At 39.3% G+C, this 24,296-nt stretch overlaps 1 protein-coding gene across 1 annotated transcript in view; it reads right to left on the bottom strand.

The window, feature by feature from the left end:
• Positions 1–1,378: 1,378 nt before the first annotated feature.
• The window catches only part of HSPA12A (heat shock protein family A (Hsp70) member 12A), a 63,175-nt gene continuing 40,257 nt past the window's right edge, over positions 1,379–24,296 (bottom strand). The window contains exons 7-12 of the mRNA XM_042790681.1: positions 14,748–14,919; positions 11,851–11,937; positions 11,202–11,306; positions 9,845–10,103; positions 8,074–8,177; positions 1,379–6,601 (exon numbers count right to left, since the gene is read on the bottom strand). Of these exons, the coding sequence (XP_042646615.1) occupies positions 5,967–6,601; positions 8,074–8,177; positions 9,845–10,103; positions 11,202–11,306; positions 11,851–11,937; positions 14,748–14,919 (1,362 nt within the window). The 3' untranslated portion in view covers positions 1,379–5,966. The remainder of the gene's footprint in view (positions 6,602–8,073; positions 8,178–9,844; positions 10,104–11,201; positions 11,307–11,850; positions 11,938–14,747; positions 14,920–24,296) is intronic.

Genomic DNA, 24,296 nt, shown 5'->3' with positions numbered 1-24,296 from the left:
GATGTCTGGGTGGTGTTTCATGTAGCTGCTTAGGAAACTGAGAGAAAGTCCTTGGGGAAGTTGAACACTGCTGTCATGGAGGTTGTTTTATAAATTGTTTTATTCCATGGCTGTTAACATGAAAACACCATCTGCAAATTTCAATAAAGATTTGTGTGATCTTGGTAGAACCAACAATTTAAACAAACTCCTTCCTATCAAGGTGGGGCTGTAACTTTATATTTAAACATACTTATATGAGAAAGCCTTAAGATTTACAAAAGTCCAGTGAAAGGACCAAATTCTGAATGCACATGCATGAAACTCCCCTGGAAACCAGAGCAATGCACTAGGACGCTGAAAGCAAAATTTGGTTCTTAATGTGTCCCTGAAGACTGTAATTATATTTCCCATTGTACTAGTAACATTAATTGAATGTTTAGCTGAAATCAAGTTCATTACAAGTTAAATACAGTACCTAGCCTATTAGGATGGTGTTTATAATTATAGTCATAAAGCACTTGTAAAACACCTTCATTGCAGCAAATAGGTGGAAATTGGGGTGTAGTGGCTGCTATGCATCTCAATTCATTCTCTGTGTCGTTGCACCTGGGCAGTATTGTAGAGTAAGGTCACAAACACCACTGAATCATCTCTACAGCTAGTGCCAACACAGTCAAATTTTAGAGGGACATGGCCTGCAAAGGTTAGCAGAAAAATATAATATTGCACAAACTGTTACACAAGTTTTTTTCAGTGCAGCTGGGCCTTACTAAACTAAACATCCCTAGATCTAGTAACACATAAGTTGTACACTCTCATGCAAATATGGCTGGGTTTGGGCCAGCTTATTGGCCTGATAATACAATTTTAAGAATAAACTAGTCTTTGACAAGGCCTAAGAGACTACAGTTCTCTTTGATATATCAATTTTTATATTTGATTTCCTGTCTCTCTCAGAGCATCATGACAGAAAATACTTCACCTGCTTTTGGTATTGTCCAAAGTCTTCCTGTCTTAACTCCAGCTGACACCCTATTCTGAGCTACATCAGCTTTGGTGGAAGTTGAGTAACCACCAGCAGTGGATTTCTACCTTGGGCACATATGGAGTCTCCCTAGAAAGTACACAAGTGAACTGACAACGCAGCAGCCTCCTGTCAAAGAGCTGTGCGTGCTGCACAGGGGCCTGCAAGCCCTTGGCAAAGACTATAGGTGTCCACACCTCTAAAAGGTTGAAGAAATCTCATTAGCAATACATACAGCTCGTGTCACTTCAGTAATACATATGAAGGAGCATCCAAATGCAAGAATAACCACTTGGCCTTTCTCACTTTCATAACAAATTATGTTTCTTTTTATAGCCATTTTCATAAAAATAGTAACAACAAAAAGAAATATTAGTTTTACAGTATTTTATTTGACATGATTGAAGACACAAGAACACTCATGATACAATCCAGACAAGTTGTAAACAGCTCCAAACATCAGTGAAATCTGAATTTATCTTGCACAGAGGTAAACAAGACCAAAATGGTTGGTTTTATAATATAGCTTAAGACTATTTCAAGCAGGTGAGTACTGTGACGTTATGCCCAACAACTTTTATACTATTCATCTGCTTAAGCCACTTCATATCATAAATATGCAGCTTATCTTGGCGATTAAATCTCTGCAATATATAATTAGCCTTCTCATAATAATGCATTAAAACTCCTGTATATAAATATTGGTATATTCATACCAATGTAAACTGTCCTAACCATCACTGCACATTTATCATATCCTAGCACAATTAGTCATTCCATCACAATTCAATGCTAACTTTCAGCCTAGAGTTAAGTAACTTGGACCCAAACTTGCAAGTTGCTGCTTAGAGCAAAACTTCTGCCAAGATCTTCTGCTTTCCCTAGAGACAGCAAGCCTTATCTTTTCAACATTAAGTTGGACAGTATCATCTGAAAACCCTACCCCAAAAATGCTCTGCAGGGAATCTCCTGCAAAAGTATCAGAACTACTAGTCTAAATATTACTCATTTCCTAATAAATTTCATATTAATTTTACAGCCTAACATCCTTTATCAAAACAGGCACCCATGTGCCACTTACCATGTAAAGTTGTTTAACTGGGTTATAGACTACAGACCACAGCATAGTATTCTACTTACAATCCTAATTCCTTGATTCCTTAGAGAGACAAGATAATTTACCATTCTTAGATTTAAAGAGGGCAACAAGGACAGCTTGGAGCTTGTTCAGTAGTTCAGTGCGCTGCAATGATAAGCTTGATAGTGCTCTCATCAGACTAAATGAGGAAGTGCAAAAATACGCAAACCACATTGTAAAGTATTGTAATTTCAGCAACAAATCCCTGCTTGGATCCAGATGGGATCGTACAAAAGGCGAATAAGAAAGGGCAGAGAAGTGCTTCTGTGCAGGGAGCTGTGCTTCAGGAGAGCTGCAGAAACTACCCTTAGCATTCCCTGCAGACAGGTGCAAAACAGCAAAAAAATCATGGGCCACCTGATCTTGCAGTTCACCTCCTCTTCAGAGAGGAGAGGGGGAGGCTGCAGCCATTTATTACACTAAATTCTGTGTTAACTTAAGGCCACCGGGAACAAATCTGTGCAGGATTGGACTGATTCAGTTTAACATAGGGTGCAAAGACACCAAAGCCCAATTTTAATTACGAATTTTGTCTTTTGGTAGGTGGTGGTGGTAGACAGAGACTGGCTCTTACCCGCAGCTTCAATAAATCAGTTGGCTTTGGAAGGTAGTTTTGTGTTTGTTTGGCTGGGTTTTTTTAAAACTAGAGAAGATCCTTAAGAAAAATCTCAAACCTAGTGAAGAAGCTGTATATCCAGATCATACAATCTAATTTTTAACTTGTTTTTACAGGAGGATTCATCCATTATTATGATGAACTGCTGGAGATGGAATGGTTACCATCTGAAACAAAGAAATGAAAATCCCAGCAACATACTAGTGCATCTGTGTAATATGCCTAACTGGTACGACTTGCATTTCAGGAAGAATGTTGTATTCTCTGACACACCAACATTTCTTTCCTATTATTATAAGATCAGCCTTTTATATTTCATATCTTACCATCTTTAAAAGCCTATAATTACAGAAGCTGATTGAGAAACTATGTTATTTAAAATTAACAGCTGAATGAAATCAACATAGGCGAAGAGCATTTTTATACAAGAAAATAGCACTGTAGAAAGAAAGAGTCTGTACAATATTTAAATATTGTATATACATAAAATTATATTGTTCATAACTCATCTTAAAGTTTCTCTTGTTTGTAAACCATGGAAAGCAACACACACAAAAAAAAAAAAAAAATCCCAGTATTTAGCTTTAAAAGCATTTAGCAGGCAGCATGAAACTGAATGCTAGCAAGCAGTTTGTAATTATAGAAAGTACCCAGCCGGCTACTGTGACTAGCATTCTCTGTAGTCTTTTTTTTTTTTCTATTTTTTTTTTTTTTCTTTTAAAGCTGAATGCAGAACAGATTTCACATTCAACTAGGGAATTCTGCAGGAGACATGGAAAATTCAATGGCAAAATGCAGTAGATCAGTTTTGCAGCTCTTTACTGCGGCAAAACTCTGGGCTAAAGACAGAAATCTTAAGTGCATGATTGGAACGTAAATCAGTGAAATAATTGATAAAGCTTTCATTTCCCAGAAGTGTCAGTAATGGATTTAACTCATGCTGAACTTACCAGAAAGGAAGGTTTAGTTTAACAATTAACACTGAAAAGTTTCAAAAATGTAATGAATTCCAGCAGGTAATCAGGCAGCTCTGTATAAATGCTCTGAAAGTGTCAGCAGTAAAGCATGATTGTACAGATTAGCATCAGTCTGCCAGTCTGGAGTGGGATTTGGATTTGAATCTGACATTGTCAGTTCATGGCAGATACAGATTGTAGGTTTCAGAAGTTATCCACCAAAATTTTGCATTTTGCAAAATAAGAACTGTTCCAGTTACAGGAGAAATTTCCCAGGTGATTATGCTTAATGAAACACTTCCAGAAAGTTATTATTTTGAAAACAAGATGCTATCATGACCATCATTGTATTTCACCTGCGTTAAGAGTTGTCTGCTCATAGCCATGTAAGGAATGCTTTATTTAATGCTATTTCTAGTTTCATTCTCTTGGCTTCCGCCTTCCACTTTAGTGGCCATTCAACTCAACCCAGAAATATATTTTACTCAATTAAAATGTTTGCTACTCAAAATAAATTATGTTGCTTTTTATCTAGACATTTTCTCTCTTTTAAGTTGTTTAAATATTCTTGGACAGCCATCATCTAACTGTACTTCCAAATCTTAACACAGGGATTAACAAGAAAAGAAATATAATCACTTGGAGAAGCAGTTGAATACCAGGTGGGTGAGAGGGATCTTGACAAGCTGGAGAAATGTGCAGACAGGAATCTCAAAAAGTTCAATGAAGGGAAGTGCAAAGTCCCAAACCTGGGGCAGAATAACCCCGTGCACCTGTATATATTGCGGGCCAACTGGTTGGGAAGCAGCTTGGCAGAAAAAGACCTCGGGGTCTTGGCAGACACAAGGTTGAGCATGAGCCAGCAATGTGCCCTTGCAACAAAGAATGCCAAGAGCCTCCTGGGCTGCATTAGGAAGAGCATTGCCAGCAAGCTAAGGAAAGTGATTATTTCCCTTTATTCAGCTCTGGTGAGACCACATCTGGAGTGCCAGGTCCAGTCCTGTGCTTCTCAGTACATGAGACACATGGACATACTGGACTGAAACCAGCAAAGGGCCATGAAGATGATTAAGGGATTGGAGTATCTGTCATGTGAGAGGAAGCTGAGACTGTTTAGACTTGAGAAGGCTCAGGGAATGCTAGGAATGTGTATAAATACCTGATAGAAGACATTAAAGAAGATGGGGAGAGACTTGTCAGAGGTATCCAGTGAAGGAACAAGAAGCAATGGAGACAAATTGAAACTCAAGAAACTCCTTTTAAACATAAGAAAACATTTTTTTTTTTGTAGAGAGGGTTGTCAAATACTGGAACAGGCTGCCCAAAGTTTAGGCATCTCCATCTCTGGAGATATTCAAAACTGGACAAAGCATCCCGCTCTAGTTGACACTGCTCAGAGCTGAGAGGTTGGACCAGATAGTCAATGAATGTCCCTCCAACCTCAACAATTCTGTGATTCTATGAGTTCAAATGAACACTAATAAGTTTAGAAGACCCAAAAGTGAAATAGCTTTGTTCTCAATAATTTTCCAAAGTATAGTGAGAGTAATGCTAACTATTTAATCCAACAGCTTATGCTGAGAGTTTTGACAATAAAGGCCTTGTTTTCAAACTGGAGCAACTGATATTAGGCTCCTAATATATATATATATCCTAAATCTAATTTTAAAGATTTCTAAGGATTTTCTTTTCAGTAGAATCTCAGAATTTAAGAAACGAGGTTTCCATTTCTTTAAGTCATTCATTTTCAGCACTTGAAATTTTGAAAACACAGGGCAAAATCAAAAGAACACTATAGACTACTAATTTGTTCCCATTGCCAGAGGTTGGTACTGTTTAAACATATACCCCAAACAGACATGTCCCCTACAACAACCACGTGAGTTAGTGAGTTTTTCTTGAGAGGAAAAGGAAGAACAAGGCAAAGAGATTATGATTTTATATCTCTTTAACTAATCTTCAGGACCCAACAATAATTAGTATTTACTTAATAAAGATAAATCTTTAAGCATGCTTGAGTAACTTGGGAACTTCTACTACCTCTGGAACTGTTGCTCCCAAAACTTTTAAAGGGTCTTTCAAAATCCAGCCTTTTGTCATCAAAGGGCACAAACATGACACACCCCACCTTACTAGACGTTCTCATATAGCCTGCTGAAATTCAAGCTGATTATGTGATACATAAAAGTCAAAAAATGGAATAGTGGAAGATCAGTCTCACAAACAGGCTGTGGTGGGGAAAATGGGCTGTTAGTAGTTTAAGAAATCAATACCAACTTTGACACTTTTAGAGGTGGCAACATCAATGGCCATGGCTTTGATTTCAGTGTCCCCAAACTGCATAAGTGTTTTGATCTCCCGTCGGTTTGGCACTGAAGCATCAGTTCCTGTGAGATCCAAGCGAAGGGTGCCACACTTTTTCACTCCAGATTCAGTGATGAAGCTAACATTATCTTGTTCTGAGCTATAGATATTGATCACTATTACTAACTGAGAAGGTTTGGCAGGTGTGTAACTGCGTGTCACAGTTTCTCCAAGGGCTACAGATTGGTCGGCTGAGATAAATTTGTCAAAGACATCAGTGCACCAACGTGTGCCATCTTTGATTAGAAGCTTCTCTGGTGGATGCTTCCCTTCCACAAACCGATTGAGCACACCCACACCATAGGTGAGAGGTGAACGTCGCACTTTGATGACAGCAGGGTCTAGACCAAAGAGAACAGCTCCTTTGAGGATAGTGAGCCCCACATCCTGAGGAATGATGACTCGACATCTTGAACCAAAAGCGCTTTGGACAGCTTGTTGGAGTAAGGGGGATTCAGCGAAGCCACCCACCAGGAACAGAAACTTGACATTGGTCACTTCTGGCTTATCAAACACATCACCTAAACAGAAACAGAGCCCATTCAATAGGGAAAAATACACTGTGACAAGGCAATGCAGATGAAACTCCTAATGTCTGAGTACACTGAATGTCCCATGCACGTGCACAAGGTCTAAAACTGCCACATCAATGTCCACACTGCCACTCTCAGCATGCACTAGTTCCACTTCTGCAGTCTCTTCTATACTCTGTTTCACGGTGAATGGAAACTTACCTCAAAGAGTACAGTATTTCTGAAGTGGCATGTAAACCAGATTTTTTTATTTAGTTTCTACCAGTAAAGGGAGACATGGATTTCTTGCAAATAAATCCCACCAGTCACATTATGGGTAGTAGGGAAACAGACATCATCTTGCCCCTTCAAGTATCAGTGAGATATTCCCAAGCCTAACCAATTCACATACCCTTTGCTGCATTCCAGATAAGTCACTCCATTTTAGATTCATTTATTATTTCTGACCCTAACATCTTAACCACAATACGCACCACCTGCAAAATAATACCTCCTTACATTTTTACAGATGTTCATTCTTAGCTTAAGCCCACATCCCCTACTTTCAAGAAAATCACACAGTTCAGTCGTAGACTCACCCTTAGTTCAAATAGCTGAGGCAGCATGACTGAGTTATCTGTCACAACTGTTGTAATTCTAAGTCCCTCCCCCCTGCTCACATATAAGCTGTTCAGTACTAGTTGTTTTACTAAGTTGTGACCTCTGAAATTTACCTAGTAATTCCTCACATACAGTGAGCAAAGCTGGATGTTCCATTCCAAATACAATTCAGTCAGTGCTTTGTAATGTGTAGAATGGCAATACTTTGCTCAGTACATATATTATACACAAAACAAATTCAGTCTTCCACCAGCAAGGCTTTAAATAATACATTTCCCAATAAGCCTATGTCACTTTCCATTACTGGGTAAATAAATTCAGTGCTGCTTAAGTCATGCCTGGAAGTACTTTTACCATGATGCATCATTTATTATTTGTTTTTTAGAGATATGATTGGGACAGTCATGAACAAATGTGACCTTGCACTGAGGAGAAATGAACTAGAGGTCTTAACAGCAGGAATAATCAGAAACTAGTTACATCTCTGGCACTATTTAGTTGTTGCCTGAAACAGGAAAAAAAAAAAAACCATGGTCTGGGTTAGTCAGTGCATTTCAGCCTCCTGAATGCTTGCAGCCCTGGAAGCACAGAATAATTGAAGCTTAGGCAGTAACAGGGCTGAATCACACTCAATAACTAGTACTAGAACTAGGTAAGAATATGTGTTAAGGTGATGTCCCTTACTTTTATTATTTTCCTAACTACATTGTAGAGAACAAGTTTCAGAACTAAATTCCTTGCCCACATTTGGTGCGTACTAGGGAGGTTGTTTGACTTTAATTCCAGTTACTGGTTTGAAACAGGTAAGGAAATCTTCAGCTTCAGCTCAGTGGAAAGTGGCATTACACACAGATACGTACTAAGGTGCTGAACAATCTGGTCAATTGTAGGTTTGAAAAGAGCATTCATTGCATCTGGGCTCATCCTCAGCATCCCCTGGGAGGACCACTTCACAAAGTCCACACTGGAAAAGAACAGTTAGAAAGGACATTAAAGCATTACAGCAGAGCTGTGAGAAACAGCCATACACTCACAAGACACACTAAATAAATTAATGAGTTTACAGAATCTGCATAAATTTTGCTTGGAATAAAGTGCCTCACCTCAACCTAGCCCCATACCAACTACAACAATGTAAAATTTCAAGGCAGAATTGTTATTTTTGCTTGTCTAATTGTTGTTTTCTTTGCCTGACTGCCTTCTGTAGCATTACCAACGCTCAGCTGCTTCCTGAAATAGCTGGCAGTCAATCCAGTGCTCGCTCATCTGAAACAGCACTGATTCATCCCCAGAAGGGCGACATTTAGATTATAGCAGTGGCAGGCCAAAGCCACGGGAAACACGCAAGGAAAACAAGCAAGTATGGGAAGCCTCAGGAGGCAGAAGGAGCGCAGCATTTTTAATGAGGCATAACATTTGTTAAGTGAATACAGGCATTACGTTATTCCGTCGCTGATACACATCAGTATAGCTCAGTAATCTCATTTTCATTCATGCACATTATATGTCACCTTTTTACTCTTTCAACCATGCTATTCAAATAATTTCATTTTATTTTAAGGGAACATTTAGCATTCTCTCCAAAATTCACCATTAAGACTATTAATAAGGAGGAGATGGTCTTGTGAGAGGGAATATTTTCAGAAATTTTTAATGATTTCCGAACCCCAGTCTCATTTAGGAAATGATTCTGACCTGGATTCCAGGTCATTTAGGCTAAAAGTACATTTACCAACAAATTTAGGAAGAGATGCAGGAGTTTCAGCCTGCATGCTACATTCAACGTTCACTGGATTAAAAAATACAGAAAGAAGCCAAGGTATAACTACTAAATATCATGTCTTCTGCTCTCGGGTCCCAAGCATTCTGTCCCAGATTCACAGGCTCTCTTGTTCATTCTCTTTTATGCCATTAATCATCAGGTCTCCTGTAGTATATAATTTCAAAAGATGCAAAATGCTTACTTCTACTTTCTCCTCATTTCCTTTTCTAAGCAGACCATGATCTTTTCACTTAGGGTGCCTTGAAATAACATCTCTTGAGGGAATTATGTCTCCCCACCTACCGAGCAAATTATTTAACTGGTAAAATACTAGAAGGAAAGAAAGCCTGCTGTCATTTCAAAAGAATAATGCTTTCCTCTTGCAGAGCTCTATGCAGTTGTGTGTTTTCACCAGTGACCTGGTACTATTAATAACCTTCCTCAAGCCATGAATATATTTACGCATCTCAGGCAAGATCTTGGGTTTTGTTCCAGGGTCCAGGCCACTCAAAATTAAGGTTCTAAGTAACTAACTTCTAGACATCAAATTCTGTATTCAATTTGACGTTCCTACTTAACACATAAGGGACTCATGGTCAAATTCAGGAAAGTTATGCAGTGGTGACCTAACAAAAGTCATAGAAAGCAATAAGACAAGAGTGCAAGTCTTTTATAGAAAAGTTTTTGCAAGAGATTGATCAGAACTTTTAATCCTAGAAACTGCACTTCAGGCAATCCCATTTTCTCATCCTTATATTACATTTTCACATGACTATCTTTCAGTCTACACGTAATTAGGATATTTTAATTATTTGTCTTTGCTACCAGTAGTTAATTCTGCATCCATTTGGGTTCAATCATCTACTCACTTGCTTTTCCTCAAGGCATGTTCTACACTGTGACCTCGAAACTTCTTGTAATAGTCAATGAAGGAGAAAGGCAGAGTGATGTTTAGTGGATTAGTCCTGTCTGGAGCTGCTGCCCGTTTACGGGACTCAAATGCTATCATCAGATCTACCCAGGCAGCCGGACGTTTGATTTTAAATTGCTCAATAAAATCTTCTCCAAATATTTTACACAGGAGCTTTTCAAATTCATAGTCCACACCTAGAGAACCGTATGGCCCACCTGTATTACAAACAAAACACAGCTTTCATATTTTGAACTGCTTATTAGATTTCAAGTTGACCAAATACACATCAGATTGACACTAGTAGGACTGTCATGGGAGAAGGTCTACAAAAAGAGGTATCTTTCCTAAATGTAACGATCAGTCTAATACAGAACATAATCCTACATTTTCCTCACTTTCACTCCTATACCATCATAGTCACTGTAACACTAGCACTATAAAACAGAAACATTTTTAGTAGAAGCAAATGAAACTGCCTCCATAACCACACATGAGAAGGTGCAGGTTGGATTCATATTTAGGAGTAGACAGACTTGATGTACACTGTCCCATTTGCTCTTACTAGGTTGCTTCCTGAGGTAGTCTTGCAGCCACCAAGACTGAGAAGACTCAGTAGTGAACCATACAGGTGAAGATTTACTCGGTATAGAGACACAGCAACAAATAATAGGCTTCTCATGTGATTAACAGCTTAGCCACAGGACAAAGTCAAAGGGGATCTGGAGTTCAGGAAGGGAATACCATTCAAGGATTGCTCTTTATATCTTTGCTGGGGACCAATCACTGTGTATTCTCCCCAGGGTATGGTAGACTCTCCTTGTTACGCTGCCTGTGAAATTACTGGAATATGCAAGATTCCTCTTAAACGTAGGGAAACTTCTGTTCTGCCAACAGTCACTTTACAAAGATCTTATTGTGGTACTTAGCTATTCATATCTCCACGGTACCTCTCTGAATACCTGGACAGAGCAGCAATACACAGGTGACTTCTCAAAGGACAGGAAGATTACAAGTCTACTAGCACAAGTCAGACCAGGACCACGTCAGGAGGTCATGGCCTGAATAGGAGTGAATAACACAGAAGGTGGCAGTTTCTTACTCTCCCAATATCAGGTCTACCATTCAAAAGCACCAGAAGCATTAAGTGATTTACCCATGTCGGCTGACCAGCAGCTAGGTTATACCAATTTTGAATGCTGTCTTATTTCAGACAGAACTGTTATCTAAATGTAGTGAATAATAAAGGAATACATTTCCTTCACTGACAGGTCAAAATACTACATAAACAAAGCAAGCAGTGGAAGTGACATTACCTGTTGCCTTGTATAGCTCCTTAAGATGTCCTTCAGGGAGCCTGATCTGATGGACAGTCATATCCACTGTGCCTCCTCCGCTGTCAACAACGATGTAACGGTCACCTAGTTTGCCAAAGGCATGGTATTTACATTAGCGTTATCACAACAGCATACCTCAGTGAAAGCTTCTCAAGGGCATCACCACCATGACAGATAATGACTTACAGAATGTCATGAAGAATTGACCTTTATTAGTAACTATAATACAATGATTGATAACAAATATGAAATTCAGTTGTCAAAAGCTGTTATTTTAGCACAGATGAAAATTAGATTAGTGGAATTGTTTGTGCTGATAGTCCTAACAGGCTACTAAATTAATACTATGGCATATTTACAATGCCTATTCTGAGGAAAATACGATGGTTGCATTTTAAAATCTGGATTCCTTTATAACATTTCCTTAATAAATCATATTTTGCTAGAGCATGCAGAATTGCAGTTCAGCCTTAAAAACTAAGAGCAGCATATGAACTTGTATTTTTTTCTTTTCCTATTTATAACCACTGTGAGAACAGTGCAGTGAACAGCACATTTGTGGGAAACAAAATGTTTGCCTGCAATATAAAACCAATGAGAGCAAAGTTTATTCAAGAAAGGATACTACCTTCCTCCAGTTCAGACCAGATCTCTCCTATGACATTTTCCACCAAAAAGGTACGACTCTGTCGATTACGACGGACATGTTCCTTAGCTAGTCATTGACAGAGAAAAAAATTACTGAGTATAAGAAAGCATGAAGAAGTTGATTATCATAAGGTGCAGGAAACAAGTGTAAGCAGGCTGACAAATCTGCATGTATCACTTCTTAACAAAACAAATGAACAAAAATTATTGCATTAGAATCGGAAATATTATAACATTGCTCCTAGAAAGAAAAAATATTTCTCAGCTATGCTGATCTTCCTTGATACTAACTGGATTAAAACCAATAACCTAATATGAAAGCTATAAGAAGGACTGATTTAATTTTTTTTTTTTTTTTTTAATATTCTGGTTTCCAGAGAGCTGCCCGGGCTCGGGCAGGCTCACAGCCAGCCGTGCTTGCTGCAGCCTTTGCCGCCAGGCGGCAGCCCCAGCTCGCTGGCAGCCCGACCAGCACCGCCCGGGGCCGGGGACACCATCCCCACAGTGCCAAAAGCCACTGGTGATTCTGGGTGCTCGGGGAAAGATGCCTCCCCAGCCTTTCAGGACGTCAGTCTGTCTCAAAACAAGCAGCTACAAGCACTGCTTCTCAGGTTTATAGCTTCCAAAGGCCACAGTGATCACCAAGTCTGACCCTCAGAATATTTTAAATAGACACCAATTAAAAATCAAGCATAATCTAGCAATACTATTATAACGATCCGTTAACTTACAGGACTTAATTGCTACTTAGACATTTAAAGGATGCAGAACAGTCTATGGAGAGAAAGCAGAGCAGTGAGAGCCTTTGCTATTATGCTTCTAAATCAACCTCTACAACTGAATGATCAAAAAAAAATCATTCCCTGTGTAACCTTCACTCACCTTCACAGACGCTTCTATAAAACACTACAGAAGAAGAGAGGCATCCTGTCATGCACAAAAACATCATTCTTTCTGAAAATATCAGCATGCAAATCACAGAATGCATTTTGCTTCTCATTTCTATAGTGCCTATCATCAGAAAAAGACCAGTGGCTCCACTTGCACCCGCACCCTCCCCATAAAGACCCTGTGATGCAGACAAGCTGCATTAGACTCACTGCACTGACTTAGCAGCACACAGCGAGAGCTTAAACGACGAAGCATTCAGTGACAGAAGCAGCACTAAGTCCAAGCAAGGGCCTGACACTGAGCCCACAGGAGTCAGTGGGAGTTCCTGTGAGCTAGAAGTGAACACAAGAGCCAGTCTTTAGCTATGACTGAAATAAGCTTATCCTAGCTACTACGAACAGTAAATTTTTTGTTTTGACTTTACAGCAATAATATGGTCCTTGGAGTGCTTCTCTCTGTTTATATTTAAAGGGGTTTTCTCCTTAATCTGTTCTCAGCTTATCTTGGGTGCCTGCCATGAGTTTATGAAATTTTAATTCTAACCCCAAATTAATTCACTCCAAACTTTGTTTTTATTAATTTTGACATGAGACCTTTCTCATATCCAATAGCTTTAGCTATACAAAGTCAAGAAGGAGAATGGTACCCCACATCCAAGAAAAAGCCTGTTAGCAGAAATCCATGATCTACCAGATTCTGTCCAGCTTCAAAACCTTAATGAGAGAAACTCTTTTTATTTATTCTTTTCCCAGAGGCAAATCCCTGTGTAGCCTGAAAGTGAATTTATGTTGAATCACATGGAACTGGAATGGTTCAGGACACGAGCAAGGGGGACAGAAGGTGAGGGGCCCCTGAAGGGACTGTGTCCTGTAAAGGGATTGTGTCCTGTGCTCTGCCTGGGCCCCCGTAACACTGAACACATCTGACAAGTGCTGGCTAGGAGAGACATCATTTGAGAGAATGATGCAGTGACTCTGCCTAACTAAAAAAAAAAAAAAAATACCCTCCAGTAAGTACAGGAATAACTTTACTAGCTTAATCCTCCACTTGCCTGTATTATTTTGACCTAGTAAATGTGATAAAATACAAATTCTTCTGAAAAATTCCTTCTGCGATACATTGGCACACGCCCACCAATATCAGTGCAACCGTTACAATTCACACAGATAGGAAATCTGTGCATTGTGCAGCAATCACATCCTACTGCTGCTTCATTTTCCATTTTTTTTTTTTCCCCTCTCCTATTTTCCTCCACTCACAACTAGGATACCAAGCTCAAAAATCTTTGGTGATGAAGGATCTTTTGCCAAGTGACTTACACTGTGGTGCAATCTCTGTCCCTCGTGTAAGTCTTCAAATTATGTTAGCAACAGATCCCAGGTCAATAAATCAGAAGTGCCACATATAGTTGGCTTTTCTACAAGAAGATAAATTCATTGCTATATTCCAACACCTTGTGTTCCCCTGAGTGTTGAAAGTAATTAATGATATTTCACAAAGATGACATCAAAAGGCATCTGCCAAAACTGTGAAACACTTCAGACTAAAAGTCTCATTGCAGATCCAGTTATTTAACACTGCTTCAATAAAGCAGCTAATCAAACACATAGTTGTTTCCAACAGATTAAATTTTTTAAACAATCCAACATGAAGTACTAATTTTAATTAAGGCAGAAAAATACTATTGTTAAAATACTAAAAGACTCCCATAATATCCCAATAAAGACAAGGCAACGAAGCTACCTGCATGCTAAAATTCAAGTGTGTGCAAACATGTCTGCTTGGATCAATGCCTAAACTAGTCTAAGTACAGTAAACAGCAAAACAGTTTAGAAAAGCAAACTGATGATAGCCAATTCAAGATTGATGCAAACTGATGCTAACATTTCAAGAGAGCAAAGACAATGAGAAATTGTAAGAAAACAGCCCTCATGGACGAAGCAAACTTATGCATAAGAATCTAAAGAAATGAGTTAATAGAAGTACCCTGTGTAAATCCAGTTCCAATAGTGTCACTTGGGCTATAACCATTGACAGGCGCCCTACTGCTCAGGTCTATCATCTGGTGCAGGCGGAGCTTTCGACAGTAGATAGAGGCAGCCTCGGGTTCCAGGGCAATGATCAGCTGCTCGGGATTTTCAGGAGATGCCATTCCTGCCTGCGAGAGAGAATCCATCAGAAAAGTGGGGTGGGAAATACCGCAACCCTGCAGACCCTTTTCAGCAAGTGAACAAGCCTGTCCCCAGCTCGCGGTTTCAGTCAGGTCAGCCCTCCGTATTCAGCGCCCAAAGGAACTGCTGCCCTTGGCTAAAGGTCTTGATCTGGGAATTGTCCTGCCCACAATGTATAGCCCAACTTCACAGGCTGTAACAGGGAGGTATGCATGCACTTACCACGCTAAGTGTCTAACCCAGCAGCTGTGTGCGTGACAGGTGGAGAAAGGGAGAAAGTTGTTTTGAAACCCGTAATGGATGGCCTAAAACCTGAACTCCTAATTAACCCATGAATCTGCCTGCTAAGAGGGGTCCCAGCCTCCTTTAAGAAATGAAGGAAAACCTTTGGCCTCTCCTTCCCACAACAATGTTTTAAGTATGCCTTTCTTTATATCCCAGATATACATAGTCATTGCCAAAATGGACTCCCCATCCGCACTGTGCAGCTTACGAGGAATATACAGTACACTTTGCCAGTAGTGCATCTTCTGACTTAAAATTAACATTTTCTATTTCAAAATCCATTGCTTTTAAGCACATTCACTTTTATAACATCTTCAAAATGCTCAGTATATTCAAGGACTCAAAACACAATAGGGCAGGTTCCCTAAAATGTAATGAGAACAAGCCTAAAAATAATCCCACATTATAAAAATCAACATTTGCCATTCTTTCTATTTTCTTTCTGAATTTTCAGCCTTCAGACACATAGATTTTCAAGAAGCCACAAATCCTCATGTAACCACATCACTCAGAGCTGGGCTTAGAGAAAAATATCAAAGAGCAGTTGACAAAATTGTGTTTTCATTTATTTTCTCCTGTACTTCTCCCTACTGTACGATTTTCTGTTAAAATAGACAAGAATATCTTTCAACTCTTTCCACCCAACTTTTGGTTTATCTGCTATTGTTTTCCAGTTAAGTGCCTGAGTACTAAAAGCATGCTAGAAAAGTACATGTATGAACTTTTTTCTGCTTCCATGGTCAGTCTTCCAGCAAACCTTCATTTCAATTCATACACACACACTGTGATGGCTCTAGAGCATCCCAAAAGAAGGCAGACTCACATGCAAAGACTGTGGACCTGGACTGGAATTTGGTTTCCTTCATACAGCTACATCATGGGCTGTGGGAATTGCTGACTAGTTTACACCTGCAGCTAGATACTCAAAGTAAAGCTTGTTCAAAAAGCTATACTGGGGTAAGACGGAGACATAAAATTGTCCTTCACATTTACTGACACAGTTCATCCTCTCCATCTTAATAAATAAGATAAATAGATTTTTATAGAAAGCATCTTCCTCATTGTTGATAACAAAAAAGTAAAACCAACAACAAATAAATTAAAAAAAAAATAAGGGTTAAACTAATCATGCTTGTTCATTATTTTAAAATCACACCTCATGGTTGGGATTATGGTAACTTTACATCCTTTATTGCTGTAGGGCAAAACCTTCTGCTTCAGTTACATCCACGGGACTCAACAGCATGACCTGAAATTAGTGGAACTGTCAGGGAAGGAGAATACTGTGCAAATGCCACAAAATATCAAAGCTTGCCAGCTATGTGGCAACACACACTGAAAAAAATATTATATTCAAAAGAATGTTTGCCACCAAACTTTCAAAATTTGGAAAATGCATATTTACAGCAGCCAAAGTAACCTTAAAAGATATAAAAAGACTATCAATAAAGCACAGGTCCAAGCCAGACTCTCCTGCCATCATACCACTTGCATCAAAGCATGTTGGCAGGCACAGGCTTAGAAAAAGCTCTGGAGGTATACTAGGGATGAAAATTAAGTTCTTGCACTGTGCCTTCCTATAAACCCAGTCTTTCCTCCAACTGGTCTGGATCTATCAGGCACAACCAAGGCTGGTTTTATGCCAGCTCACTTGTATATCACTTCTCTACACCTGAGCTCTTCTACACACAAAGCTTTAATTTGTTGCATTGGAAAGGTAGCATTTAAGATATGAATCAATACTTGGTCCCTGACAGATATTTATCTAATCTGCTAAAGCATTCCAAAAATGTATGGTCTCTGCACACAAACTATCTCAGCTCTTTACTGTCTTTGCTTTTGGAAAGTTCTGCTACAAGCCTAATCTGAATCCTTCTTGCTGCAATTTTAAGGTCAGCACTTCTTGCCCTATCCAGTAAGGGCATGGAGAAAAAATAGCTCCCTACTACTCTTCTGCAGTTTTCACATATATTAAATCCATTATCATGTCAGGTGAGAGCTCTGAATCTGAGCAGCAAGTGCTTTTTTTTTTTTTTTTTTCCTCATATCCAACAATTCAGATTAATTTAGTGTGCTCAGTCTGTTTCATGTACTGGGCAGATGCTAATAGCACAGACAAAGCAACTATTAATCTTATGACGAACCTATGCATTGAAAGATAAAATTATATTTTGGGGGAAAAATAGTTTATTTTTAAGGATATTAAAATCCAAAAGCTACATTATAAAGCATTTGCAGAGATGACAAGAACTGAGTTGTACACGCAGGGAATGGACTGGTATTGCCTAACTTGACAAGGAAGAAAAAGATTGTATCAGTCGCAAAGTCATCTGTTCTAAAAGGGATTTTGGTATAAATTTCCAAGGCTGGTTCTGCTAAAAGAAAACAGTAAACCATTAACAGTAACATTGCTTCCTCCCCTCATCCAGCAGTAGCCTGTACTGTGAACTTTTCACATTGCAACCTGCACGTCAGGAAAAGAAGGCAGTGACATGCAGTGGAGGGACTTAGATCAATGTTCTCAGACCCCCCCCAAGTATAGCAGATGCTATTCTTGCTAATTTTTCTCTATAGATATTATTTGATCATACTAAAAATATCTCCTGAGGAAAACATTCAACAGAAATGACAGTTTTTAACAGTTCAAAGCACAGCTGATCCTAACAGAATTTCATTATGATGATGGGTATTTTTGTTAAAAAGCTCTCCTTACAGAATTTGAAGGGCCAGTTGCAATGAAGAATGTTTTATTTCACATCATGAAAATACTATACAAAGAATCTTGTACAGCAAAAGGTACTAGGCATCCAACATATATATATTTTTATATGTACATATGCATATACACATATGGATCGATATTGACTCTATTTCATATTTTGTGTATGTAGTATTTCTACCTAGATCATCAGATTACGGTACACATATATATCTATACACAGCACATAGAGAATGGGGGAAGGGGAGATGAGAAAGAAACATGAACAGCTACATACTTCTAGGGAGGAATGGGGTAATGAGATTGCTTTAATACAAGCTCTGAGAAGATGAAGACATGCAGCAGCACCTCTGTCCCATCATTACAGCCAAGGAAAAAGGTACAGATGAGAGAAAAATATTGAGCGTGCAGAGCAAGAGGAGCGAAATCAGCAGGTGGTCAACACAAAGAAACAATGATGCATTCCTTAAAAGTATTAATTGTAGAAGTTTGGGAATTTGCTATATTGTACGTTTGTACCTTTCTATCTGACTCACTCCGTGCCCTCGCCCAAGTCCTACTGTAACTGAGAACAGAGATTCACAAATTAACAGGCTTGAACGGGACAGACCTAAACAATGTCTCGGTATTCAACATTATATAGAGTGAATATTCTGGCAGTGGGACAGATGCATCACACTGCTTTTGCCTGGGGCAGCTTATAGCAGACTATAACAGAGCCATGTCTTGACTGTAGTCTGCTAAGGAGATTTCCTTTCTCCCATTATATTCACTAGCAGTATAAGCCCAGTCATCACTTATGAAACATGTAGGAAGCAGACAGCAGATTTCCCAAAAACGCAAATGTGGAAAACCCATCATGAAATTACAAAAGTCCTTTGAGCACCAGAAAGCTCTTAAAAAGGAATTTATTTGTAGGACATTGCTGCATTTATACACCTGGAAGAAACAAAGAACACTGTGAAAAGAACCACTTTAAAAGTCTGCCCCAGACTCACTTTGCTCATATGCCTGAGGACTACGATTTCATGGTTTGACAAGAGAACTCCCAGACTTTCACTCACTCCAGTAAAGTGTGTCTGTGGGTTGGTGCCAGTGCATTGCTGTTCATTCACCAAGATGCATCAACGACAGCAAATGTCAAATGCTTCAAAGCTTCACGTACAGGAGCACAAAGAACTTTTCCATCCAGATGCAGGTGAATTCTCAGCCTGGCATGCTAGCTCTGCTTTTATAGCCAGAGATGTGTCACCAGCTGAGAACCACAGCTGACCACAAATAAATTCTTGATTCCCTGAACAGCATCAGCTGCCAAGTGTTAGACTAATTCATCATTAGCAAATATTGAGGTCTGGACTGAAGCTCACTTTAGCAGTCTGAGCACTTCCAGAGAACTAAATAATATTCACTCACTCCATATGCAGTATCATCATCACTACAGATTAAAAGATGCTTCTTTTAAAACCCAGCCTCACATGCCACAACACACAGTGAAAAAAGCAATACAAATTTTTTTTTTTAAATATTGTAACCCATATGGCCTTAAAGACAGCACTATAGTAGAATATTCCATCTAGTTTGTGTCTTTTTAAAAGGCAACGAAAGCTACGAGGTAGATGAAAAGCTCCCATTTCTGAAAATCACCATAATTAGAAGTATCAGCGTTTGGCTGGAGTACTCCTGTATTTCATAATACATCCAGGCAGAATGCTGTTGCTCTATCAGGCTTTATTTACTACACCATAGTGACCTCAGAAGGAACAGCATATTAGGAAATAATGCCATCATTGACAAGGTACATGTTTCCTATTACTACCTTTTCAAACTACTGAAAGCAAAAGTTAGATCTCCTTTTTTGCCTATTCAGAGTGATGCATCAGGCATCTTTTTACAGGCAAAAAAAAAAAAAAAAAAGCCCAGCCACTGACTCATAACACAAGAAACATGCCTTGCATGGAGTGCACCCCTTTCTTTAAGCAATAAAACTGATTAAAAGAACTGATATTAAGGTCTTAAATAGTGAAAAAAACAACCCCACGTACAGTACTCCATCTGCTCAATTTAAAATGTTGATTTATTATTAGAATTGTATGTTAAATTGAGTCACAGCCCCATGAATTTTTTATTCATCTTTATTTTCTTGAGCTTCACCTGCCTGGAAATCCTCTTTCTGTCTGTCTTTCATGTACACACATTTCATCTTCACTTAAAAAAAATTTAAAGGAATACTTGTTTTCTGAATACTAAAACTTATGAAATCTCACGGCTGACTGCCATGAGTGTTGGGAGGCTCTCAGCTCACACTGCAGCTTTTCCCATTGTCAGGGAACACATAACCATGCTTTCCCACACACAGCAGCCTATTTTCAATAATTTCTGAAGCTTCTGCCCTTCCATCAACATTGGGTGATAATGCAGGCAGGCACACATGGTTTCACAAGATCACTGCATAGCTTACTTTTGGAACCAGATCATTATAAAGGGCCAAACGTGCAGAATGAAACTACACTAGGGACGCAACAGCAATGAGCAAAACACTGCCCTGTCTTGTGCAGTTCTTTCCATGAATTTTTCTCTGTCCAAAAGGAAAGTATTTGCATTAAGTTCGTACTTACAAAAATTTGACTTCTATGTCCCTGAGGCTGTGTGGAGGCAGGACAGCCTTGAGCATGGCTGCCAAACCCTACTGAAGGTGTGTGGCAGCCCCCAGGCTGCTCTGCAGGCTACGGGAGCTACCCTGCCAAGCCAGGCGGGAAAGCAGCAGCCCACGGGACCAAATCAGCCCCACGCAGGCAGACTCTGAGAAAGACTGCTAGTGGAGGGATCTGCCTTGATTATCTTCTTCGGCACAGGGGATGAGGGAGATGAAAACATTAAACAAATAAATAAATAACAAAATAAATAAATTAAAGGAGGAGCCACGTTTTACCCTACACTTACACAGCATTAGGCTGAGATGGTTCTTGCAAAAAAGCCTCAATCTGTTAAAATGCAGCTGTACATAATATTATAAACTCAGCATCTTCCTTATGGCAAAAATATGATGAAAATATGTCTTAACACAGCCTCTGAAAAGGGTCCAAAAACTAAAAGAGAAATGGTTAAGAGTCAGTACATATTGGAAATAATGGAAGTACAAAGGAGCACTACACAGATTTAGGATCAATCAGATCTGTGCAGGAAGTCCAGTCTTGATCCCTGTTTCACTAGAATCTAGTCAGGGCCAGAGCAAACTGCAGCTGGGTCTAATTCAGTGCTAATGCTGGCATTAACTTGCTTGCTGTGAGTCTTAACTAATCCCTTGATTCCCCTTTGGCCCAGGGAGTAGTTCAGGCCAGTTCTCTGAACTAGAGAAAATAATCTCATCGAGACCCATTTTTTACACATTTGCTACATCACTTTCAGGGTGAAATGGAATAAATAAATTATTACAACATATACTCACAATTTTTTTTTTTAAAAAGTGCATTTTCTCTGGAAAAGAACTGTGCATGTACTCAGGAGAGGTGACTTTTACCTTGTTGCACTACTACCTGGCTATATAATCCTGGCAGACTCTGTACTCCTTACTAGCTCTGACTACTTCTCTGTAAAATATGTATACTAGTGCCTTTGTCCTTTATTCACTGGAAGCCACTAAAGGAAAACATTTTGTAAATTAAATATAGAGTAATACACTATATTACTTTCATGGCAGTTAAATTCAATCTTTCAAAAATAGAAACAAACTAAGAATGAGGTCTGATTGGGTTAATTCTAACGTGCTGCTTTGATAAATTTTGTAGTCATCTAAGACCTGATTCAGTACTGTGTCAGTGCCATAGCATTCACAATTAATAAGACATTTCCAAATACAAAAACATAGCATAAATAGACTAAAGAGATAAACACGTGTGAAATAAGAACCACCCTTGCTAGACAGTTGGAAAAACAAGGCACAGAGACTAAAAGCCTTGGCTAATGCTGCGCAGGAACCCACAATAAGGGGGGAGTTCACTCCACAACCCCAGAACTGCAGTTCAGTGACACGGCCAAATGCCACTCTTTGTCAAACAACAAGCTTCAATTTCTGCATGTGACATGAAGCACATGCAGGAGTGGCAGAGACAGCTACATCACTGCTCCATCACCGTCTTGGGCCCCTGTTCTGCTTTCAGTTTGCCACCTCCACCAACTGCATTACTTTAATGACTTCTGAAGCAATGCTGCAGACCACATGTAGGTAATGATCCATTCTTCTGGGTGACAGGAAGAACCTTTTAAACCTGTTTTACCACTAAAGCCACATTTGTAGGCACTGGAGATAAAATTTAAAAGTTGGATTCCATGAAATATCTCCATAAAGATAATGTGCTTCATTAGGAAATGAAGCTCTGCAGGACAACATCATTTAGCCAAAAAAAAACCAGCAGCTGTGAATTAACATCAACATTTTTCTATTTTTCATTATATTTATTATAATAACAATAGGAAAGCCGTGATTGCAAGTTAAGCACTGCACAGTCTGCATGAAGAAAGTATTGTGTAACTGAATCAAGGCAACACAAAACAGCAGTTGGAAATTAAGTGCCTTGTGAAATTTACACTGTTTAAACTAATCAGTTCATTGTGTTAACGGATTCATGATAACACCATCCACTTAGTGCCTTGGTAAGTGAGCTCTTCTCTAATCCTCCTCCTTTTCCACTAGCTAGCACTTTCTCCAGTTATATGGCATCAGACTGGGATGTCACAAATAAACAACTGAGATCTAATTACAGAGGCAGAGCATGCCAGGAAAGAAGATGAGCAACATGGGAAAAGACTCCCAGCATTATCACAAAGAGGCACATAAGGGGGAGCAGGGTTGGCAGGGAGTGGGGCTGGTGGATATCACAAAGCTGCAAGAAAAGCACAGCACATGCACTTTTGCTAGATCTTCAGCCTTGGGACTTAAGAAGCCTTCGCAAAAAAACCACTTGAAAATCACTACGCCATCATATACACCAATGTTTTGCCGTTAATCTTCAGAGTGATGAAGAGTACTGCAGTACAATAAGTATCGTGAATAAATACAACAGTGAGGTCAGACAGTCCATTTAGCTCAGCCCACTTATCTGTTCAAAGACAGATTCTTAAAATTGCTCAACAACCACAAAACAAACAGGATTTTCAAAGGCAGCCAGATTCCTCCTAGTGACCACAGCAAAGAGGCTGGGTTTGCCAAAGGCAGGAGGAAGAGCTGCTGGGTGTTCCCCTCCTTTCAAAAATTCATCTTCAGGGTTTAAGAGTCTACATGAAAACTGAGAATTAACATCTTCTTTTTTTTTTTTTTTTTTTTTTTTAAATACAGGCAACACCATGTTTGGGTTGTTGTTGATCCTGCAAAGTTCTGGCATCTACAATGTCATAGAGGCACTTTTTGCTTTCTCTGAAACATTTGCTATATGTACACGCAAACACATAATAGATATACATAAATGCATACATTTTCACACTATTGTTGTTTGTTGAGTTACAATTACGCTTGTGGCACAGGCTGTCCTTCATCCTATTCTGATCAGGTGACACTGATATTTTGCATTTCACAAGCAAGAACATAATGAGTAAGTATCACAGCTGCAAAATTCCTTCAGCATCAGCTTCTCCATCTGTACAGTTAAGCAATAAGACAAAGATACTCAACTGTCTGTGAGAAAACTGCTTGAGAGAGTATAAATGAAATCTCAGACTATAGTAAAATAGTAGTAACTTAATTTTGCAGACAAGGGAAATATAAATTCTGAAAGATGTAAAGTGGAAATGCCATCAGTTTAATGGAGGGGGCACAGAAGTGGAAGTTGATAGATCCTTTGCACTAGCATAAGTGATTAATGTGAAAGACATGAGAGGATGAACCCCAATGTAAAAATAAGCCTTTAAATCATCCTTAGGATTTTGGGATTATCCTGAGACCTCTCTTTGAGATTCCAGATATATTTGCTTCTGCCGTGATGAAGTAGATACTGTTACTACATATTTATACAACTTTTCCTTGCTTTTAAAATATCAGAGCACAGGCTTTGCAGTGGTTTTTGAATTCCCAGGGCTTACCCATACCAGAACCTCATACAAAGAAACTAACCTACAGAAAATTCACAGCCTTCCTACAGCCTTCAGCAGGCTGAACTTACTGCTGCTCACACTTCAAAGGTAGAACTCACAAGCTATAAACTCCTGTAAAGGGAATTTTTAGGTGAAATCCTCTAGCCTGCAGGAAAGCCCAGAAAGCCAACCATGCCCTGGGCTGCATCCAGAGCAGGGGGGGCAGCAGGGCCAGGGAGGGGATTCTCCCCCTCTGCTCCACTCTGGGGAGACCCCCCTGCAGTGCTGGGGCCAGCT

This window comes from Tyto alba, unplaced genomic scaffold (genome assembly GCF_018691265.1).
Source record: "Tyto alba isolate M040663 unplaced genomic scaffold, T.alba_DEE_v4.0 Super-Scaffold_1, whole genome shotgun sequence".
Taxonomy (NCBI): Eukaryota; Metazoa; Chordata; class Aves; order Strigiformes; family Tytonidae; genus Tyto; species Tyto alba.
The sequence above is the reverse complement of the archived record's forward strand: the minus strand, read 5'-3'. Positions and strand labels throughout refer to the sequence as shown.